Below are 20,144 nucleotides of genomic sequence, written 5' to 3' on the forward strand. Positions count from 1 at the left end.
AGGAATCTCCATCACATTGGAAGACGACCACATGATTGGTCAATATCCAGTATTCAATAAAGGCCAGTATCGGCCAGATGTATCAGTCTAACCCTAGCTGTTATCCTAGGCAGGTAAGTAGCCTTAAAACTTACAAACTGTGTCTGAAGTAGTGACAGAAAGAGACAGTATTGTTCATTAAAACATCCGTACAGGTTAATACACTGACAGCCGCTATTTCGCATGTTGCTCATGTTGAATTTCCTCGAGTTGAGTTCCTCGTAGCGATGCGCACAACAATGCGACTCATTCCTTAATAAAATATGCGCCACAAGGTTAATAAATCACACTGTTTATTTATAGACAGGTTTATGCACCGTCAGGACACAGTAGTAGATGATTGCAAGGAAACAAGCCCGCCTGACAAATAAACGTAACGACAAATGTTTCATATTCAGGTTATGGATATCATTTCCTTGATATGCCCCTGTGAGTCCGAACTGTAAGGGAGTATCATTCCAGGATCGCTGTTCAAGGCCACCTCGCATTCTCATGGATGTAAATGGAAAAGAACACCCTGATCTTGGCAAGTGCAAGATCCCAAATACCTTGGTACACCCCACCCCCGGCCCCCAAAGAAAGCCTTAATTTGGAGCAATCTCTGTATGTAATAATTGTAGAGTACTTAAAGATAAAAAAGCTTGCTACTATTTTTCTTTCTTTCATGTTTGTTTGAAATAATAACTCTAAAGTGAACCTATTAGACATTTATGAACTTTGTGGAAATATTGTGACAGTAATAGAAAATTAAATATCAAAACTGCACCTTTAACATAATATAATCTGATATATGTCTCGTTTGATTGACATAAATCCATGTTGTCATTGCTAGTACACCAGTGTACCAGTGAGTACAGCAACACAACAGGCATCAAAGTTGATGCCTGTTGAAGTATAAAAAAAACAAACACTATTTTACATAAAAAATATACTGGATGTGATAATTTATAGTAATACACAGTGACAAGAGGTAAATATTTTTGATTAGCAACTACAGAAGAATTCATGAGCAGTAATGTACAGTACCATACAGCTAACCAGAAAGTGCAGTGGGGCAGTGAACAGGTTCAGTGGTTGAACAAATGATCACGGGCCAAGAAAAAAAAAAAAAAAAAAATAGAAAGTTAAGGTGCAAACCCATCTAGCTTTTCTATCAGATTCTGTATCCTCATTTTAAATCATATTTTATTAAATTACAATTATTATTACAAAAGAAACTGTTCATGAAACTGTAAAGATTTCCATTAACGACTTGATGAATGTGTGATGTCAGTATAATAGGAGGTCAGAGAGTATTTCTGAGAATTAAACTTGAAATGGAATGTGATTGTTCTGTGATTCTCCTGTAGATTAATACTGAGAGTGAAAACATCAGTGCAGTCGATGGATAATAATATATCTACATCTGGCAAATATCGATCCACTGATACCTGCCAATGCGCTATGGTTTATCAAAGCAAAAATTACGACTTTCTGCAAATTCCCCACATTTTTCACAGCTGAAGTCATAACGAAAAAAAAAAAAAAAAAGGAGTTACATCTTTGGATTTTGATAAAAGCATACTTTTAGCATTAGTAAAAGCAAAACAGTCACTGCACTGCTTGATTTCTACTTAAAATGCATAAATGTGCAGAAATGTCATATATGTTAACGACAACACCAGGAACGTTACACAAATCAACCGCATCATGTATTATGTTTTTTTCCATGGATACCATGAAAAAAAGTGGTGATGTTTACCAGCTTGTTAGAGGAAGACGACATAATTCTCGGGGATTAAACCTGTTTTTCCCTCGTATGTTGCTTGGAGCCAGCCTGGTTCAACAGAAGGGTAGACTACGGGCAGAAAAAACAAAACAAAACAAACTTTAGTCAAAGAGAAGAGTGAAGCAGAACGTCTCTTGATCTAGATAAAAGAAAACATGACTGTAACCACTGAACCAGACATTAGACTTTAAGCACAGGTGTTCAAATCAGTCTTTTGTTACATTATTTCCCAGACATACAATGAATAGATAATAACAGCGAAAAGAAGGCCGCTATTGGCTGGAATAATCAACATTAATGGCAGATCAAGGAAGACTCCAGGTCAGACTGTCCTTTAAATTAGACCCCTATTGAGTATTTCAACAGGCCTGAAAGCAGGCACCCACAGATATAAACCACAAAAACTGACATTAACTCCCGAGAGATGCACCAAAATGATAAAAAAAATGAACTGAGAACCAGCATTAGAAATGATCGGCTGAAACAATCTGCCAAAGTGCTGCTGAAATACGATGTTAGAGAAACAGAGGAGCAGGCCGGGCGACGGTAGGGAGAGTTTGTTGATGTTTGCTGGGTTTGGCTGCTGGCGGTGCTGGCTCTGTTAACAGGGAACAGGCGCTGGTGCCTTCTATCACTAGGTTACAGTGACCTGCCTTCCCTGGTTGTGGGCCAAGTCCTCTCCATGGAAAAGGCAAGAGGTAATAAAAAAGTCCTGGGGCTCTTTGGATTTTGGCAACGTACACTACCAGTCAAAGGTTTGGACACACCTGATTGAATGTACTATGTTTTTCATTATCTCAAAGCCATTTCTAAAGGCTTATGCTTAAATGCTTAAAAATGTGTTTCTTAGACAAATATAAATAGTGAAGTTGATGCCTATGTATGAATTTCTTTCCAAAGCCTTTACCTTTCCATCAAGGCAAAGGGCGGCTACTTTAAAGAATCTAAAATATAAGATAGTTTTGATTTTTTTTAACACTTTTTTGGTCACTGCATAATTCCATTTGTGTTATTTCATAGTTTTGATGTCTTTACTATTATTCTAAAATGTGGAAAATAGTAAAAATAAAGAAAAATGTGGTGTGTCCAAACTTTTGACTGGTAGTGTATAAGGGGGTGTCACTCTAAGAGAACAGTTATTTTATAACATAACACTGAGAATTTGCCCAATCCCTGCTCTGTGCTGCCAGTGTATGATAAACTGTCTGTACACATTGTTTAAATGTGCAATCAGCCTAGGCAAGGTGGCATTTGTACTGTTGGGAGCAATTCAGGAGCAAAGTAACTATCAGTTGAAGCATCTTGTTTATGTGGCTGAGCTCACCATTTGAGAAGTGCGCCCCCTGGGGGAAGCTGAGCTCATGGCTGTGCTCGGCCTCGCAGGAGTACATCGCCTTGGCATCTCTGCAAAGACGACAGATTGACGTGGCAGATTTGAAAACAAATAGAAGGGATGAGAATGAGTTAAGTCAGTTAAGTCAGACTTTAAACAGCTGCAGATGGTGCGATGCTCTACGGTACCTTCCAACTGGAGGAGGCTGAAGCGAAGAGGCGTTTTCAAAAAGCAGCGCTCTCGCAGCGACCCTGAAACAACATGAAAAATAACTTTTAAAAAAGCTCGCTCCACTTGACCTCATCCAGGGAAACATCAACATCTGCAGTTGCAAAAAGTACACTGTTAGGGAAATTACATCATCAAAGGAAAATGTCTCAAAATGTGCACTGAGATCAGACGGTGTAGAGTTACTAAAATACTCTTCGTCATCAGTTTACTCTATTTGGATGTATCATTCTCTCTAAATTATGCAGTGCAGCCTGACGGTGAAGTGAAAGCCTGTTTGACCTGATATGACCACAACAAAACCAGCCTGCAGACTTTCTCTTGGACCTGCCCGTGTTCCTCATTGTTTAGAAGAACGAGGTGAAAGGCGTAACGACACAATAGGGGAGGTTTCCTTCCTCCGGGCGGACTGGGCTTCACCAGGGTGCAGAAGTGAGTTAAACTAGATAACAAGCCTGCACTTGACCTTGTGGACCAGAGGCTTACAGTCAAGGGGACAACAGGGCCTGGAGCTGGCTGGCTGGCTGGGTGGGTGCTATACAAGGGAACCACTTGAGAGACCGTGTGACTGGCTGCTCCTACATGACAAGTCAAACAATCTATTTGTCCCAAGTGAATAAGTGCAGACTGCTGCTGGGTCACATCAACCCCGGAGCAGGCAGAGCGTAATTAAAGCCGGCTCTCCCACCAGAGGGAAAAGGCATAAATCTCACAGCACATACTCATCTGATCTGAGAGACCTCTCCATGCCCAACGCTCATAAACAGACGAAGAAGAAGGCTGAAGGAGGGGAGAGAGACAGAGAGAGACATAGAAAGAGAGAGAGAGAGAGGGAGAGAGGGAGAGAAAGACATAAAGAGACATAGAGAGAGAGACAGAGACAAAGAGAGAGACATAGAGAGAGAGAGGGACATAGAGACAAAGAGATAGAAAGACAGAGAGAGAGATAGAGACAGAGAGAGAGACATAGACACAGAGAGAGAGAGAGAGAGAGAGAGAGAGAGAGAGAGAGAGAGAGAGAGAGAGAGAGAGAGAGAGAGAGAGAGAGAGAGAGAGATGTCCCTGCACTATTCTCAACCCTTATTGACCTGTAGTTACTTAGTGGGGACAGATGAAACTGTACACATATACACATAGCCCTCATATATATCTAGAAAAATAAATAAAAAAGATTAACAAAGATATTTAGCTGGAGATACAAAAGATACAAAAGACTCTGATGGCTTACTTTACAAATTTGACATTGAGTATTTGGTATTATACATTATCTTATACAGAAATACATCATAAAACATGCCCATAAGATTTCATTAATACCATTATTAGTATAATTGGTATCATCATTAGTATTAGTGGTGTTAGTACACTACTAGTCAAAAGTTTGGACACACCTGACTGAATGTACTATGTTTTTCATTATCTTAAAGCCATTTTGAGGCTTTAAGATAATGGGCGGCTACTTTAAAGAATCTAAAATTGAAGACAGTTTTGATTTGTTTAACACTTTTTTGGTCGCTGCATAATTCCATTTGTGTAATTTCATAGTTATTTCACAGTATTTTTGACTGGTAGTGTATATCATGAGCCTAATTATCAGCATTATTTGAATTCATTACACTGAGCCGGGTCTTTGGTAGCCGTTGCTGAATGCGTTGTCCATCCTGCGGCGGATCACTTGCTTGGGTGGGAGATCTGGGTGGTCAGCAGGCTTCAGACTCTCCTTGGGATCCAGTGTGGACAGACTCTGGACAGATCCAGAGCAGCTCCTGCGGCCTTGAGGGAGACGTGCAGATAGGAAGGAAACTTTAAAAAACACATACCACAACCGAGCAACTCAGGGAACACAGGGGGAACATAAACCACTTTTGTTTTGAATGCTGCTGTTTGGATATTGCTTTAGTCAAAGGGAAACTGTCAGTCTTTGAAAGTATGAAGTCCCCAACGGAACAAATCAAGAAAAAAAAAATATCTTGTTCATAAATCCACTCTTGAAATGTCATGAGGGCTTCCACTTTATTACTTCAATGGAAACGCATGGTTCCAAAATCAATAAACTGATGTCAGACAAGCTTAAACTTTGCTAATCTGATGACATTTAAGACCGCCCTACCTTCAGAGATATGCAGTGATTTTAGAGAGGGGGCAGCAGAGCGGTTCAGCGGTGCTGGCCTGAGGTCAGTGCGGCAGTGAGGGGCTTTCTTGGGCGCGGGCGACGGCTTGGTCGCGGTGCTGACGGAGGACAGGCTGAGGGCGTCCTCCGACTCCCCGTCCGTACGCCCCGCGTCCGACTCGGGGCTGCTCACACACACGGCGCTCCTGGGTCCGTTTGAGAGCTGCGACGGGGTTCGGCGAAGGCCGACGGGGGGCTTGTCCTTGACCTGGGCGGAGGAGGCCGTTTTGGAGGAGCTGTTCTGCTCGGAGGAGTGGGAGGACAGAGACTCCATGCTGCCCATGGGGGTGCTGCTCGGACTGCTGCTGAAAGTATCGCCTATACAGGGACCAGAGAGCAGGCATACAAGACCCTCATTAAAACCTGCTGAGCGAGAAAGTAACTGCGGTTACTTTATGGCTTCAAGAAGACGCCCCCATAAAGTTATACAGATGATATTCATTGGGAAGATATGTGCTTTGCTGGCTTTTATGTAAGGGATAATGCAAGGTGTGGGATAATTTATGCTCCGTGCCAGGGGTTCTTAGCCCTTGTGTTCGGCATTATTTTCGAATAACTGCATACCTCGGAGTGTATTGCTGCCTATACCGTGGACACTTGCCAAAAATATTTAAAAAAGCTATTGTTACAGCTGCACTAGGCAAGATTTTTATGTAAAATACACCCACCACATCAGCCTAAATCACAAAGTGGGGCTGCAATGGAGGCAAGCATCCCATCCCACCTAACTGGGACCCTGTAGACGCGCCCTATTGGCCCAAATGAAATTCTGCTTATAGGTATGTACAATTCTCCGCCCACAGAAACTGAGCAAAATCCAAACTGTCCAGAGAAAGCTGGACTCACTTAATAGCTTAGTATTGGGCTCGTTGTTATTGTTCCCGTGTCAGTGACTGTTGTCCGTGTTTCATGCTTTCACCCGAAGAGGAAAACAAAGAAATGCACTTGGAAATATTGTAATGCACCAACTAACGGCAATACAACCATGATGGGCACCTTATACATGGGAGCACCAGTGGGTTTGACATTTCATGGTGGACAGACATTTCCAAATGTCCAAAGCCACTTTTCATCTGTTGTGCAACGAGACTGAAGCATTCATCGGGTTGATCATGCCAAGCCTTCATCATTATTTATTTGACAAAAGTGCTTCCATTGCTATTTATTGCATAATTTGTCAACAAAAATGTTTTTCTCTTCGGATGAGACAATTTTTTTTTTGCCATATTGTGGAAATTGCATCGAATTCTGCCGTTTGCATTCAGCTTTTCCGATTTCATATTAAAAACAAAAAAAATACTTGGACTAGAATTAGAAAAGAGGGTCAGATGTCCCTGACGAACGTGCAGACAGGTCTGAGAGTTAATAAGGGCCACTGATGGGTTTTGGCAGACAGTGGTGTGAAGACCTGCGGTGACGGTCTCGGCTGTGGTACTCACTTTCTGCGTCTGCCAGGCACAGTGTCGGGGTGTAGAGGCTGCGGGGCTTCCTGGGCCCGGTGGACAGGCAGATGGCCCTGCTCCTGCGGGAGCCGGGCCGACTCTGGGGCTGAGGCAGAGGCACGTTGGGGTCCGGCGGCTGGTGAAAGATCTGGAGATCCAGGCATAATCACTGATTATACTGCAGTGCACCTAATGAATCAGTCTAAACCTTACAAATACAGATTAGCGTTCCACCGATATGGGTTTTTTGAAGTCTGCTGCCGATATTTAAAGACTTAAGTCGCCAATAGCTAATATTTTATCTCGATATTCAATATCTTCAACCTTTTTCATACCAAAAAATGGCAAATATTCAGAGTTTCTGCCAGAATTGTATTCTTGGCAGGGTGGAAAAGCCTCTAAAAGAGCATTTAGACCATATTTACAACATGGGACACTCAAATTCTCCACTGAAACCCATACAAATTAAATTGGTTTAGCAGCTCCTTAAGACAATTTGACCCATCGCACCTATTTAATGGTACGGGAAACTCTGGCATACACAAGACATTTAAATTAATAATTATTTTTTCATGTCAAGTCAAGTCAAGTTTTATTCACTGCTCAATATCGCACAGCATGCCTCAGAGGGCTTCATTAGAACAGCGCTCTCAGGATCAGAAACGCGTTCATTAGCCGAGTACAACGAGATGCACAAGGAATTTGACGTGGTTAATTGATGCTGACACATTGCTAGACAGTTACACAATACAGGATTGACACATTGGGTGCAGCACGAAACCTAACAGGACCTCATATATAGCACAGGCCAAGATGCAACGTATGACGGCAGATATGAGCACACTGCAAGTTAAGTACATCCAAAGCCAAAGAACGACTTGCCTTGTCAAAGTTCTCGATCAGTATTTCGACCACGATGTTCTGGAACTTGATGTTCATCATGGCGGCCACAGTCTCCTCTTGGGACCGCATCAGCGTGGGCCCGAAGATGACGCCCAGGTTGGACACCGTCATCAGGTTGAACTGGCTTTGGGTGGAGACTCTGTATAGCAGGTAGAGAGCTCTACTGATACACTTATACTGCAAACTCTTTACCGAGAAGTGACAGTTTTAGCGACACTTCCAAATGCATTAAGGTTTCCCTGAACTGTGAAGACAATTTAATCTGTCTCCCCCATTTTTTATCTTCTGTCATAGATCATAGGGCTGCTCTTTAGCTTTTTTTTTTCTTTTCGCGGGCTGCGGTATAACTGATTCATTATGGGAACACATACGTGACAAGGTGTTTTATTAGGAGCTCCAGCATTTCCTTGTTCCTCTCGGGCAGCTTGTGAACCAAGGCGTGGACAGCACACACCCTGTAGTTCTGATCATCGGACTCTGGGGAGGGGAAGATGGGGATAACATGGTCAGGAGGGTGATATACTGTATATATATGCTGTTTTGCATTTTAGAATGGAAATATCTCAGATTTTTCCGTCAGTGTCATAAAGAAACCACTGTGCTCAGACTGGTCTGTGCATTATCCTGATAATAGAATATAGTATTACCAGATTTTAAAATGCCCGTCGATAACTTTTCCTAAATCCACTTTTTGTACAATCCAGTGTTGTAATATTTTCAAAATCATGCAAGAAAAGACTAGTTATTATTATATGTACCCCCTTCAATTCATGGCTTGTTGGTCTTCTCTTAGACCCCCAAAATCCACTGGCCTTTCTAGTGCTAAAGAGGTAAATTCTCACAAATTTAATGAAAAGAATGACACTAAGTGCATTGCATTGTTGTGTTTTTAACATCAAAAATATCCTGGATGAAAAACAGCAGTGCTCTACAGTACAATTTAGATGTGCGTGCAGGATTAGTAATGTTTGTTTTTAATTTGTTTTTGAATTCGACTGCACAGATTCTTGGATCTTTTCCCCCGTGGATAACCTAAGGAAACAGAGCCGTTGCCAGAAAGTCCTTTTCCCAAGGCGTTTATTTGTAACTTTTCATAACTTACTGACAGCCATGATGAAATCTTTGTGGAGCTTGAAGGTCATTAGAGGTTCAGAGAGACACCTGGTGGAATAAAAGAAGGCACTTGTCATTTCTCGCTGTGTGACATGGGTCTTTTAATGCGGGCTAAATGGATGCCACCTTTCTTCGTGAGGCAGTGGCGAAGGCGCTGAATGCATGAGTAACACCAAGGAGGCTTCAAAGAGGCATTATGGAGGTAATGATGATTCCTAACAGCTAGGGAGACACAGCTGGTGGGGCGAGCTGACCTGAGGTAATTCTTCAGACCGCTTGTGATAGTCTTGTTGTCCCACGTCTCTGGGTCCAAGTCCATATCCACGGGTGCCTTGGTTGCTATTGGAAACACACATTTTTTTTTTTGTCACGTTAAAAATGAGAGCTGACACAACCTGTCAGGGTAAAAATGACTTTATTGTTGTAAGAGACTGAACAAGACAATCTGAAATAAACTAAAATAAGAGTGTGTGTGTGTGTGTGTGTGTGTGTGTGTGAGATAATAAATAAATAAATCACTCAGATGTATGAAATGTATTCAAATAAATGGGATTCACCTGGGTAATCTAATGGGTCATCAACAAGGAAATGATGAAACTATGGCTATGAAACTAAGGGTAATGTGACACTACACTGTCACACCACAAGGAGGACCTCTTCCCTCACTCTTTCCTCACATTTGCATACAGCTACACCCTGCTTAGGCAATATGTGACTGAAGGTATAAGGTTCTATCTGGGATTATGGTCAAAAATGAGCTGTTCATGTGTTACAGCTCTAAATACGGCTCTCTACATGTAACTTAAGTTAGTTGATTGTTGAAAAATGTTTATTTAGTCGTGAAGAAAATGCAAAATAAACCAGTTTCATTAGTTTTGCTAGATGGGATGTGAAAACTTAGTGCTAAATATCAGGGGAAAAAATATGCTGAATGCAGATGGAACCTTATAACTGCAATCTCTTGATAAACACTAGCAATAGTTTATATTAACTTAATTTTGACTTAACTCCAGTCCATTCAAATAGAGTTTTCATGTGTAGTTTCTGTATCAGTGAGCTGTGAATGTGAAGATAATTTCTGAAGGTTACTTACAGAAGACAGTAGTCATCAGCTTCTGCACTTTGGAGTTCACCCCTCCGATTCTGTACAGCCCCATTGTGTTTATGCCTGCACCGCAAAGAAAAACAAATAAAAGGCACAGACTTTCTGAATAAGACCTATGTGAATGTGATGTGTTGTAACTGTACAGTAATGAAGTGTATAGCTATGCGTAATCGCAGCCGGGCTACATTCAACTGTTAGATAGATGTAGGCAGTAGGAGATGTAAATGGCTGTTAGAGCGCCTCACCTCTCATCTCCACCAGGTCAATGCACTTCCTCACAAAGTTAAAGCCCGCCTCATTAAGGAATGCTGTAATACGACACAAGAATAGGGTTGACACGTCAATTATTGTGTGGGTTAACTACGCATCGCACAGGGATAATAAGCTCTCCCCTATGCTTGTGCTCTGACTAATAAGATACAGCGCCTTCGCTGTAAGGCTCCACTGTGTCAGCTGAGTGGGCGTATGTCAAATAATTGTGTTAATGAACAGAGGTGGTTGCAGGTAACAGAATATGTGTTGGGGTTAGTATTATATAACTGTGATTATCATTTGAGAAGGCTGTACACTACCAGTCAAAAGTTTGGACACACGCATTTTTCTTTATTTTTGCTATTTTTCACATTTTAGAATAATAGTAAAGACATCAAAACTATGAAATAACACAAATGGAATTATGCAGTGACCAAGAAAGTGTTAAATAAATAGATTCTTTAAAGTAGCCGCCCTTTGCCTTGATGGAAAGGCAAAGGCTTTGGAAAGAAATTCATACATAGGATCAACTTCACTATTTATATTTGTCTAAGAAACAAATTTCAAGAATTTAAGCATAAGTCATTAGATCAAAATGGCTTTAAGATAATGAAAAACATAGTACATTCAGTCAGGTGTGTCCAAACCTTTGGCTGGTAGTGTATATTTGATAAAAGAGGTTGAGAGAGATAAAAAAAACAACCACACTTACTCTCTTCTTTCTTGCTCAGTATGGCTGGGAGGTTGTAAATCTAGAGAAGGTTTACAGAAATGATAATCAAGTTAAGCAGCCTAATGCTTTAAATGTTTAAATTAAACAACATTTCTCAAACCATGGAGTGATGTCAGGGTTTTCCTCACTGCTCATGCACTGTAAGTGTACAGTGGACAGTTCTATTATTAGCACAGCTGGAGGCCGATGATGCCCTTTCTTAGCTTTTCTCACAAGGATGTGGCTAGACCTATAATCTGAATCGACCAGGAGAGGGCGGCAGCGACAAACAATTCAGTTCTGGGATTTGTTTCCTTGTCGAGGCTTTACAAAAACTAGCCGGACCGGAGCCAGCAAAAAAAATGAAAATTTCAAACACAAACAGGCAGATTTCCTCACCGGCTCCTTGCCATCCATAGCCTCCAGCCACAGTCTTCTGTTGGACTCTGACAGCGCCTGCAGTGTCACAATGCCATGCCTGGAAAGATTTCAGAGAGAAGCCGGTCTCAGTCTGATCTCACAGCCCCTGGGGTCCCTGGACGGACCATGTTTACACTGGCTGAGACCACTATAAAAGGACTAGTGTGACTAAAATAGCTCTTGTGCAAATGTTTTACTTCAAACTGTGCACTCAGTTGGCTCGGTGCTTACATTCCACTCCCAATTAAACAATGTTACATGTGTGTCTCGCTGTTGCACCCAACATGCAGACGCCTTCATCTCCTCTGTGATCTACAGCAGCTATATCACTAGGTGTGCATCTGTTGCTGCGCTAACATCTCCACAGGTTCTTCCTCTCATGTCTCACCTCACTGTGTGCAACATGGCTGTTGGTGTTGAAATTGGTTTGAGCATTATTTGCAAATGACACACAGCAGCACTGCTACATTCGATAGTAACCAGATTTCAAACCGTTATCAATTACTGCCACATGAATATGAATCCCCACCCAGTGGTGATAGTTAGTATGAGCGGAGAGCCATGTAAAGTTGCGCGTGTTGCCATTAAAAATGAGGTGTTGAGATGGTTGGCCCGGTTCCGGCTAGGCTATAGGTGTAACAGCATGTTTAATATAATGAGGATGAATGGATGAGCTTGAAGCTGACTGGAGCTTGGCCCACATTGTCCTTGCGGTAGGAACAAGCACCTTGGGAGCATCGCCGTTATGATAAATGAGTTGTCCTGCAAATAAACTGGAGTTACTGTCCATGCTCAGCAGCGCTCACAAAGGGTGAGGAGGAGCGCTGCCCCTGGTAGCGCCGGGCGAAAGTAACGCACCGGGATGAGCTACGCCTTACATTCTGCAACACACACAGCCATAATGTGCTGATATTACACTCTCATCACTTATACAACTTGATCAATTCAGCCACTTTCTATTCCAGGGGCAGCGGACTTGCAGGCATTCAATTTTCCCTTTAATCTCTGGCCATTCCCACATCCTATACCCCAGTGAAACATTAAATACAAATCAGTTATGAATGTTTCCATAAGGCTAGAGGATCTTCTGAATTTTTCAATCAGCGGCAAAACGATCAATTATTGAATTGCTTCTCGGAATGGCAAAAATCAATGTATTATTTGAGCAATTGCAGACAGGTGGAAAAAAATTAAAAAGTCTATCTATATCCTTTAGCCCGTGATGCCGAGTGGTGATTCTGTGCAGTGATAAGAAGGCGGTAGTATTTCATTAGAAGGTTGGGATTTGCGATTCAGTGAATGAGACGATTAGCAGCACACATGCAGCACATGCAACTGCTCAGAGAGGGCAGCACTGGTCAGTTCACATACCGGACTTTACAGAAAAACTGAAGTGGTCTGAAAAGAGTTCCGCGATAGATGTCATTTCTACATTGACATGAACACAGAGAAAAGACGAAAAATGGGTTCAAGAATAAAATAAATATCGATGTTGAGGACAAAACAGTAAACAAAAGCTTGGGAGGGAGAGGACTGGAGGAACATGCAGGACACAAACAGAGCTGAAAACATCTAAGACTGGCATTCATGTTGATAAAAGCAAATTCTGATTTAACTGGGATTCTTTGAAGATGTTAATTAAACCTGAACTCCTCTTGCATGTTCAAATGCGGTCTAATCCCACACTAATTAGGGTTAATTGTCTTTATCAAGTATGTTCAACAGAACACAACACTCATGAGAACAAAACACCCCATGTGTAGGGCTAGACTATCAGTATCAGGTTCATCATAGCTTTAAATATAAGTTGCAAGAAAATCCTGAAAGAGTAATACCACTTTTTTGTGGATGCTGTGTGATTTTTGCCTTGACAGTTTGCTAATATATAAAACTATTGTTCGGATTTTTATTGCCACCACTAAGCCATTGGGGAGACATTTTCCTCTGATCTAACACTTCCTTAGACTTGCAGTATATCTGAAAATGCATCTTAAACACCTTCACACCCCATAAAACTACTATATTTGATGAAAATACCACACTAAACTTTTTTTCCCATTACTTCATTGCTACTTGTTCCACAAGCCAGTGCCTTAATAGGAAGAGGATGAGCTTCTTGCTCAGAGGCTATATTGTGATCAAATAGAGCAAATCCTCAGGAAAGACACCTAGCGTGTATAGCATGGGGATTTCATCAAACTTGGTGATTTATAAGGGTTTTCAAATTGTTTAAGGATTTTTTTCAAATACAATGGGAGTCCAAGGAGATGATGAAACAGCACAAAATGGCTGCCAAATGTCTCAATAATGGAAAAAATACTGAATAACAGTTGGATATATTAGATATTAGCTGCCATCAAGACAAAAATGATGGTGGTATCAGTCTTAAATATTATGTTGTATATGTTTTCAGTCCATGTAAGTGACAAGACATTGCTAGGAACATGTAGATGATTCAGACAGTCACAGACCTCTCCACTACTTCGATATCGAAGCAGAAACGCTTGTCGATGGAGTCCGTTTTCCTCCGAATGCAGGACTTGAGCTTGAACATTTCAGCCGGGCTCAAGACTAGACCATTCTAAAAACAAATAATGCACAAATAAGTAAATACAACAGTTGAAGAGGCACATCTGTGAAGGCTACAGCGTTAATCCTGCCTTTGCCATCATCCTATCAGTAAGCATAGACATCACATATCTGCTTTAGTTCATGGTGGCACACAATCTCAACTCATTTGTAAGAGTAAATCCATCTAAATGAGGTAAATCTGTTCATTATGTACAATACATTACACTCTTAATTTCTCCATATCAGGGTTATGTTCATGTTCATTCCTTGAGTTTCCCTTACTTGTTATTTATGGATTTTGTTATTTTTGTACCATTCATGTCCGTTTTTAGATTTGACGTCGTTTGTTTTCTGTGCCCAAATCACAATTCTGTCATCTTGACTTTCTTCTACTTTTTCCCTCTGGGGCGAGACATTTTTAAAAGCCACTTGGGGTTTCTTTGTTTCACTCGCTCAGATTGTATTTCCTCACTCTTTTTCTCAGCTTTTAGCATTTGTATGTGCAACTAAACTAAACTAAACTACACTAAACTAAACTAAACTACACTAAACTAAACTAAACTACCTGTTTGCCAGCTGACTTATTTTCAGTGTTGCTCATGGTGAAGGTCTTGCTGCCTTTCTCATATGTGCAGTAGTGGCGTGTCCATGTGCATCCCAGGGGACCTAGGACAGAACAAAAAAAAAAAAAAAAAAGCAGTTGAGCCACAAATTCTTCCCGAACCACAAGCTTCTGGAATGACTTCTGAAAATCAATTTGCAATTAAAGTGTGATGAATCAAAAGTTGTTTATCGCTGCAGATAAAAATCTACCATTTGCGGTATTTCCTCTCTTGTTTGAGAGCACATCAAAGTGAATCGGTAAGCAGGCTGAATTATGAGCTCTGTGTGAAAGGATCTCTTCTGCGGAGGCCTGGGAGAGCTCGAGACATGTTTATGGTGATGGATGTAAAACCATGCACTTATATGTGCGGGGGGGGGGGGGGGGGGGGAGAGAGAGAGAGGGCCTGGCTGGCCGGGCGCCCAGCTAGAAAGACTCACGTTTCTCCTGGACGTACAGGAAGCCTTCCATCGTCCACTGGCCCGGGGGTTTATAGTCCTGATCTGCAGATCTTATCCGCCGCATCAGTTTCTCCACTTCCTGCTTGGTGCTCACAAAGTTGTTTCGCGTCTGCACGGAAAACACAAACGCAGAATCAGATGATCGCGGGCATAACGGTTGAGATTTAGCATATTTGCATCATTTTTCTGTGATACTTCATGTCTAAATAGCTTCATTTTGCCTGCATCAAGCAGCAGATGGAAACATAAAAAGAAAAAAAAAAAAATCATATAACTGACAATTGCTTTGTATTTGCGTAGCTGCACGGTAACACCTGCAGGAAAAGAACAAATAACATCTTGGCAACCCGTTTAGAAATACGGAGACAACATCTAATTAGAATACATTAAAATGAAAATGAAAAATGCACTTGAGATGACGCCAAATGAGGACAGAGACCCAGTTGTCAATGCTCCCAGGATTCCCCCCCTGCTTTACAATTGAAAAGGTCAGCGTGACACATTTCCAGATTCCCTACCAGAGAGATGCTGAGATTGCCACGGCGACTCCGGCCCTTATTACAGCCGAGTGCAGCTGAAGACGTGGAGAGAGGGTTACTGAGTGGGTACAGCCGGGGCAATGCAGCTGACACTTGGGTCAAAGAGAAATTTGGGCCCTCCGGCTGCAAGCGGTAAGGTTACGGTGATGGAGGAAGGGGGCATGGTAGCAGCTGTAGTTTTACTCCCAACTCTAACTCATTTTTTGACATGGTACCATTAAATGGCCTGCAGTAACTGCCTGCAACACAACACTCTGGAAATATTGATCTCCTGTGCGGCAGAGAATCTCATTTAATCACACAGCTATCCATTTGAAAACCGTGCTTGTTATATCGGGGCATGATAAGCTTCAGAATCTGATTACGTGGATGGTTGCCTTTGTGTACAACCCCCGAGGTGTTGAGACACGGGCTCGCACTTACGTTCTGTAGGTTGAACTGGAGCTGCTGTTTGTACGGCTCAAATTCATGAGCCAGCTCGTAGCCTTCATGGTAGAATGTAAACAGACCCTGAAGAAAAGCCAGGAGCTGCAAAGGCATCAAGAGTTAAGGGGGATTGACAGTGTGAATGCACAATGTACGGTAGATCTACATTTCTACTTTACATTAGGGAAATCATTTGACGTTCTATACCAAAATGCAATGCATCCATTTTGAAGATTTAGGTTTATCATTCAATATCTCTAAAATATGGGGGGATTCAGTCTGTAAAAGTGACATAATTTTGTCAACCAAGGATTTAATTTCTCTCCTCTCATTTGAAAAATACCATAATTTGTTTTAATTCTGTGCTATCAGTCATTTTATAAGAGTAAATGTCACTCTGGATATCCCATTTTGGAACGAAACTCTTCAATTATACACATTGTACTGCCCATTAGGAATTAATTAATGTCTTGCTAAGCAGGATTATCCTTTGTTGAAAGATGAATTAGTGAATTAGATGCAATTAAATATATTTGCTCCAGTATGACAAGTGTGCTGCACATCAGATAAAGGCCCATAAGGAAAGTTGCGTCAAGCTGCGGTTGTTTATCGCTGACAGATATTGATCTAATTTTGTGCATAACATAGAAGCATCCTTGACCATTGTGGGGAGAAAACAGCACTGTCAGTATTGTTAGAGGAGCAAACTGATCCCATCTCTAGTATTGTGGCGGATCCCTCAGACAGAGGGCTGCTGGAGAGAGCTGCTCTCACTCAGTCAAATCCACAGACACAACCACTGATTTGATTTCTGAGATGAGGCTTGGTATATCAATGTTCAAGGATGAGCCATCTTATCTGTGCCCAGATTCATCACAGGCAAGGTTGAGCCTTGTCATTTTCCCAGCACTACCTGGAGCCTGGAGATTTACATTTCTGGCCCAGGTTCTGGGTGAGCTGCCAGTGGATGTAAACAAATGGGAGCGAGGGCTTTTTAAACAGCCGCTTTACTCCCATCTCACGTTTCCCGACACTTAATACCTGGAGAACTTAATGCTTCCTGGTAACTTCTCCACTAAAGATGTTAGAATTGACTACGCCCTCCCCATATCTGTAGGAGGAGGGTGGGGGGGGGGGGGGCTTTTATAGAGCCTTTGAATTGCAATTTGCGCTTTTGTCTTGTTTTATTTGACAACAACCTCTTCATTTCATTTTACCCTCTACCTTCCCCAAATGGATAGACTGTAGATTACATTGATTTGTGATGAAGATTACAGAGGAACATGTGGGATATACATTGTAGATTTATGCTTGTGGGAGATCTATGCTTGTACCTGTCTCAAATTAAGCAGGAATATCTTTGCGAGAGAGGGGAGTCATTTAACAAGCCATTTAAGCCGCTTTAGTCAGTAGTAAATTTGAATCTGTGCTATTATGACTCCTCACCAGCTAAACTAATGTTTTTACCAAATATGAACTGCAAAGCGCATATATTCAATAAGCATTCAGCACCGACTAAGCGCAGGAATATGTCAAACTGACACGTCTCTTACCGGCTCGACAAACTCAAATTTCTTCTTTTCTTGCACTTCTTGTATTTTGAACACATACTCAAGGGAAGCATCATAAAAGAGCTGTCTCTCCTTATCAATCTGCGTGTCGGCCTGAGAATGGGCAAACAAAACCAGGGTTAGTGCCGTGACAAAGACAGAGGTCAACCTGTGTGGACAGAGAGCGTTAATGCTTACACATCATCACCTGGAAACCTCTCTGTGTTTGCTTAGAAAGGTAATGAGTAAAGAATGGTGCAAACAATAGCCTGACTTTTAGAAAACGCTGACACAATCAGCAGTGTTAAAAGCGGATTATTTAAAGATACAGTGGGAGCTCAGAAAAAATAGTTTTAGTTTTACCTCCTGGAGATATGCCTCTTTCTTTTTAGACGACAAGTTGAGGTGTCTCTCCAGCGTGGAGTAGTACTTTTCTGTTTCCTTATCAAATTTCTTCTTCCCCTCCTGAAAAAAAGGTCCACAAGACACATGATTACCCAAACTACTGTATAAAGTGCATTCTTGACCTGGGTGTTTGTGATTGAACCGCCACTAGGTGGAAGTCTAACTACATTTTCATGACACTATTTGCCCTACGTCATTAGAAATTCCTCTCAATACATTATCACAGGTCATAAAAGTGGCATATGACCGTGTAATGATGAGAAGACAATGTCAGCATGGTCAATAAGGACTCGGCATTATCAATAGGGCGTCTGAGATATATATACGCTTTTATTCTCACGGTGCCCCAGCCAGGGAAATAAGTTCACGGCAAAATACATAACACTGTAAATCATCAACGGCATAATGCATTTGGCACTGTCACAGACAGCACCAGCTCAATGCTGTTTGCATTTTCCTTCCTTGTTATGCTTCACCTGCAAAGACAAGTCAAGCTCTATAGCCACGAGTCCCCGGATTCAGACCGAGTGTCCCTGAAGGCTCTGAGCAAAGAACAGGAAATGGGCTTTTCATGCCAGATGCCCATTTATTAAGCATATGGACTTAGAGATTGAACATTTCACCCAACAAAAGATCCACTTCACAGGCCTTAATCAAACTCTGTCCAAGCAGAGAGAATCGGTCTGTGTGAGGGCATCCGAGTTTGTCCTCTGCATGTCTGGACTCTAAACCAGTCTTGCACCCACTTAATGCCCATCTCACTACACAAACACTCACAAAGGGACTTGTGGAGAGACCGAATGGGGGTGGATGGGTGGGTGGGGGGACGGTGTGAGGAAACGGCCACTGTAACCAGATCCTGGCTGTTTGTTTTCATTCCCATGGCCCTGAAATTTAGCCAGTCTAATCTACTAGCTACTGATATGACCTAGAACAGCGTTCTTCCTCAGCAGGCCTACGGCAGTTAAACTCATCGGAGAAATTCACACACACAGACACTGTAACCCCCCTACATAACTATTACAACTTCAGCAGAAAAATCAATAGATAATTTCATGTGGTAGCATCTTATTTCCATCTTTCTTGTCATGTCTGGCCCTGGTATGATCTTTTCAGCAAGAGAAAAAAAGAAAATCAATTGTGTATATGCCCGCAATTCAGAAAAAAGAGAAAATAAACAGGTGGATAGCAAAATAAACAGATGAATAAATATGATATCACGTTGACAGGAAATAAATTTCCCTTAAGGATTGAGTAGTTTTTATTAGAGAACAAAAGGGAGTTGACTGTCTACCTTTGTGAGTGATGTTGACGTGAGCACGCGCACAACTGAAGCCCTGGGGAAAATCCAAACACACGCGCTCGTCATCGCCGCGCACGCGCACGCCCACGTGCACGTGCACCGGGGGATCACAGCAAATTAAGAGCTTTAGGTTTAGCTGAGCCCCGCAGTCACAGTAGGCTACTCCCAGCACTGCTGACCGGTGTGAGCGTGCCAGAAAACTCCTGGCATACGTGTGGACTAACTCTTTCACACTTACAAAGAGTGGGGAGTGACTCAGAGCTGCAGTGAGTCTTTGAGGCAGAGCCAGCCTGATTAAGTCACCCGAAGTCTCCTGCTTTGTTGTGATGCAGGCACGACGTGTATTAACTGGTCCTACCGTAATGACACCCTCGCAGGACTCCGGGTGTTTACTGGTCCCCCTGTCGAGCACCCTCTTCCCGCCCTCCGGGTTTGTTTTTGTAATCAGAGGGGAATACGAGCAATTTAAATGGCAAAGACTCTGCTGGAGAAGGGGGATCAGTGCTGGCAGAAGCTTTGAAGCCCAACATGTGGTGGCAGAGGACATAGATGTGGATAGATACACCCCGAAGCACACATAGGAGTTGGGAGTTTCTGACAGAAACTAATGCCAGAGCCTCAGAGTAATCAGCTGGCTGGGAGCGGATGAAGCCAAAGCACTTCCCAACACTCTGTGGCGCACAAAACACACATGAACCAGCCACATGGGAGATTTCCTCGTCTGATTGCTTTGTTCGCCCTCATGAATAAATCAGATGCAGGGAGAGAATATTCTGATGCAGATTCCTCTGTGATGGCATTTC

General features: G+C 42.1%; 1 protein-coding gene across 2 annotated transcripts in view; it reads right to left on the minus strand.

Annotated features, from left to right (window-relative positions):
- Nucleotides 1-315: 315 nt before the first annotated feature.
- The window catches only part of arhgap42b (Rho GTPase activating protein 42b), a 65,870-nt gene continuing 46,041 nt past the window's right edge, over nucleotides 316-20,144 (minus strand). Inside the window, exons 5-25 of one of the 2 annotated variants that reach the window (XM_071917504.2) lie at nucleotides 17,997-18,098; nucleotides 17,637-17,747; nucleotides 16,081-16,185; nucleotides 15,098-15,227; nucleotides 14,622-14,722; nucleotides 13,957-14,066; nucleotides 12,857-12,913; nucleotides 11,465-11,543; nucleotides 11,066-11,105; nucleotides 10,347-10,409; nucleotides 10,090-10,164; nucleotides 9,251-9,335; nucleotides 8,986-9,044; nucleotides 8,255-8,360; nucleotides 7,863-8,022; nucleotides 6,978-7,128; nucleotides 5,479-5,856; nucleotides 4,985-5,141; nucleotides 3,329-3,391; nucleotides 3,132-3,211; nucleotides 316-1,876 (exon numbers count right to left, since the gene is read on the minus strand). In XM_071917504.2, the coding sequence (XP_071773605.1) occupies nucleotides 1,788-1,876; nucleotides 3,132-3,211; nucleotides 3,329-3,391; nucleotides 4,985-5,141; nucleotides 5,479-5,856; nucleotides 6,978-7,128; nucleotides 7,863-8,022; nucleotides 8,255-8,360; nucleotides 8,986-9,044; nucleotides 9,251-9,335; nucleotides 10,090-10,164; nucleotides 10,347-10,409; nucleotides 11,066-11,105; nucleotides 11,465-11,543; nucleotides 12,857-12,913; nucleotides 13,957-14,066; nucleotides 14,622-14,722; nucleotides 15,098-15,227; nucleotides 16,081-16,185; nucleotides 17,637-17,747; nucleotides 17,997-18,098 (2,301 nt within the window). In that variant the 3' untranslated portion in view covers nucleotides 316-1,787. The remainder of the gene's footprint in view (nucleotides 1,877-3,131; nucleotides 3,212-3,328; nucleotides 3,392-4,984; nucleotides 5,142-5,478; nucleotides 5,857-6,977; nucleotides 7,129-7,862; nucleotides 8,023-8,254; nucleotides 8,361-8,985; nucleotides 9,045-9,250; nucleotides 9,336-10,089; nucleotides 10,165-10,346; nucleotides 10,410-11,065; nucleotides 11,106-11,464; nucleotides 11,544-12,856; nucleotides 12,914-13,956; nucleotides 14,067-14,621; nucleotides 14,723-15,097; nucleotides 15,228-16,080; nucleotides 16,186-17,636; nucleotides 17,748-17,996; nucleotides 18,099-20,144) is intronic. The other variant, XM_071917505.2, reaches the window with a different exon arrangement.

The sequence above is a fragment of the Centroberyx gerrardi genome, chromosome 6 (assembly GCF_048128805.1).
Source record: "Centroberyx gerrardi isolate f3 chromosome 6, fCenGer3.hap1.cur.20231027, whole genome shotgun sequence".
Taxonomy (NCBI): Eukaryota; Metazoa; Chordata; class Actinopteri; order Beryciformes; family Berycidae; genus Centroberyx; species Centroberyx gerrardi.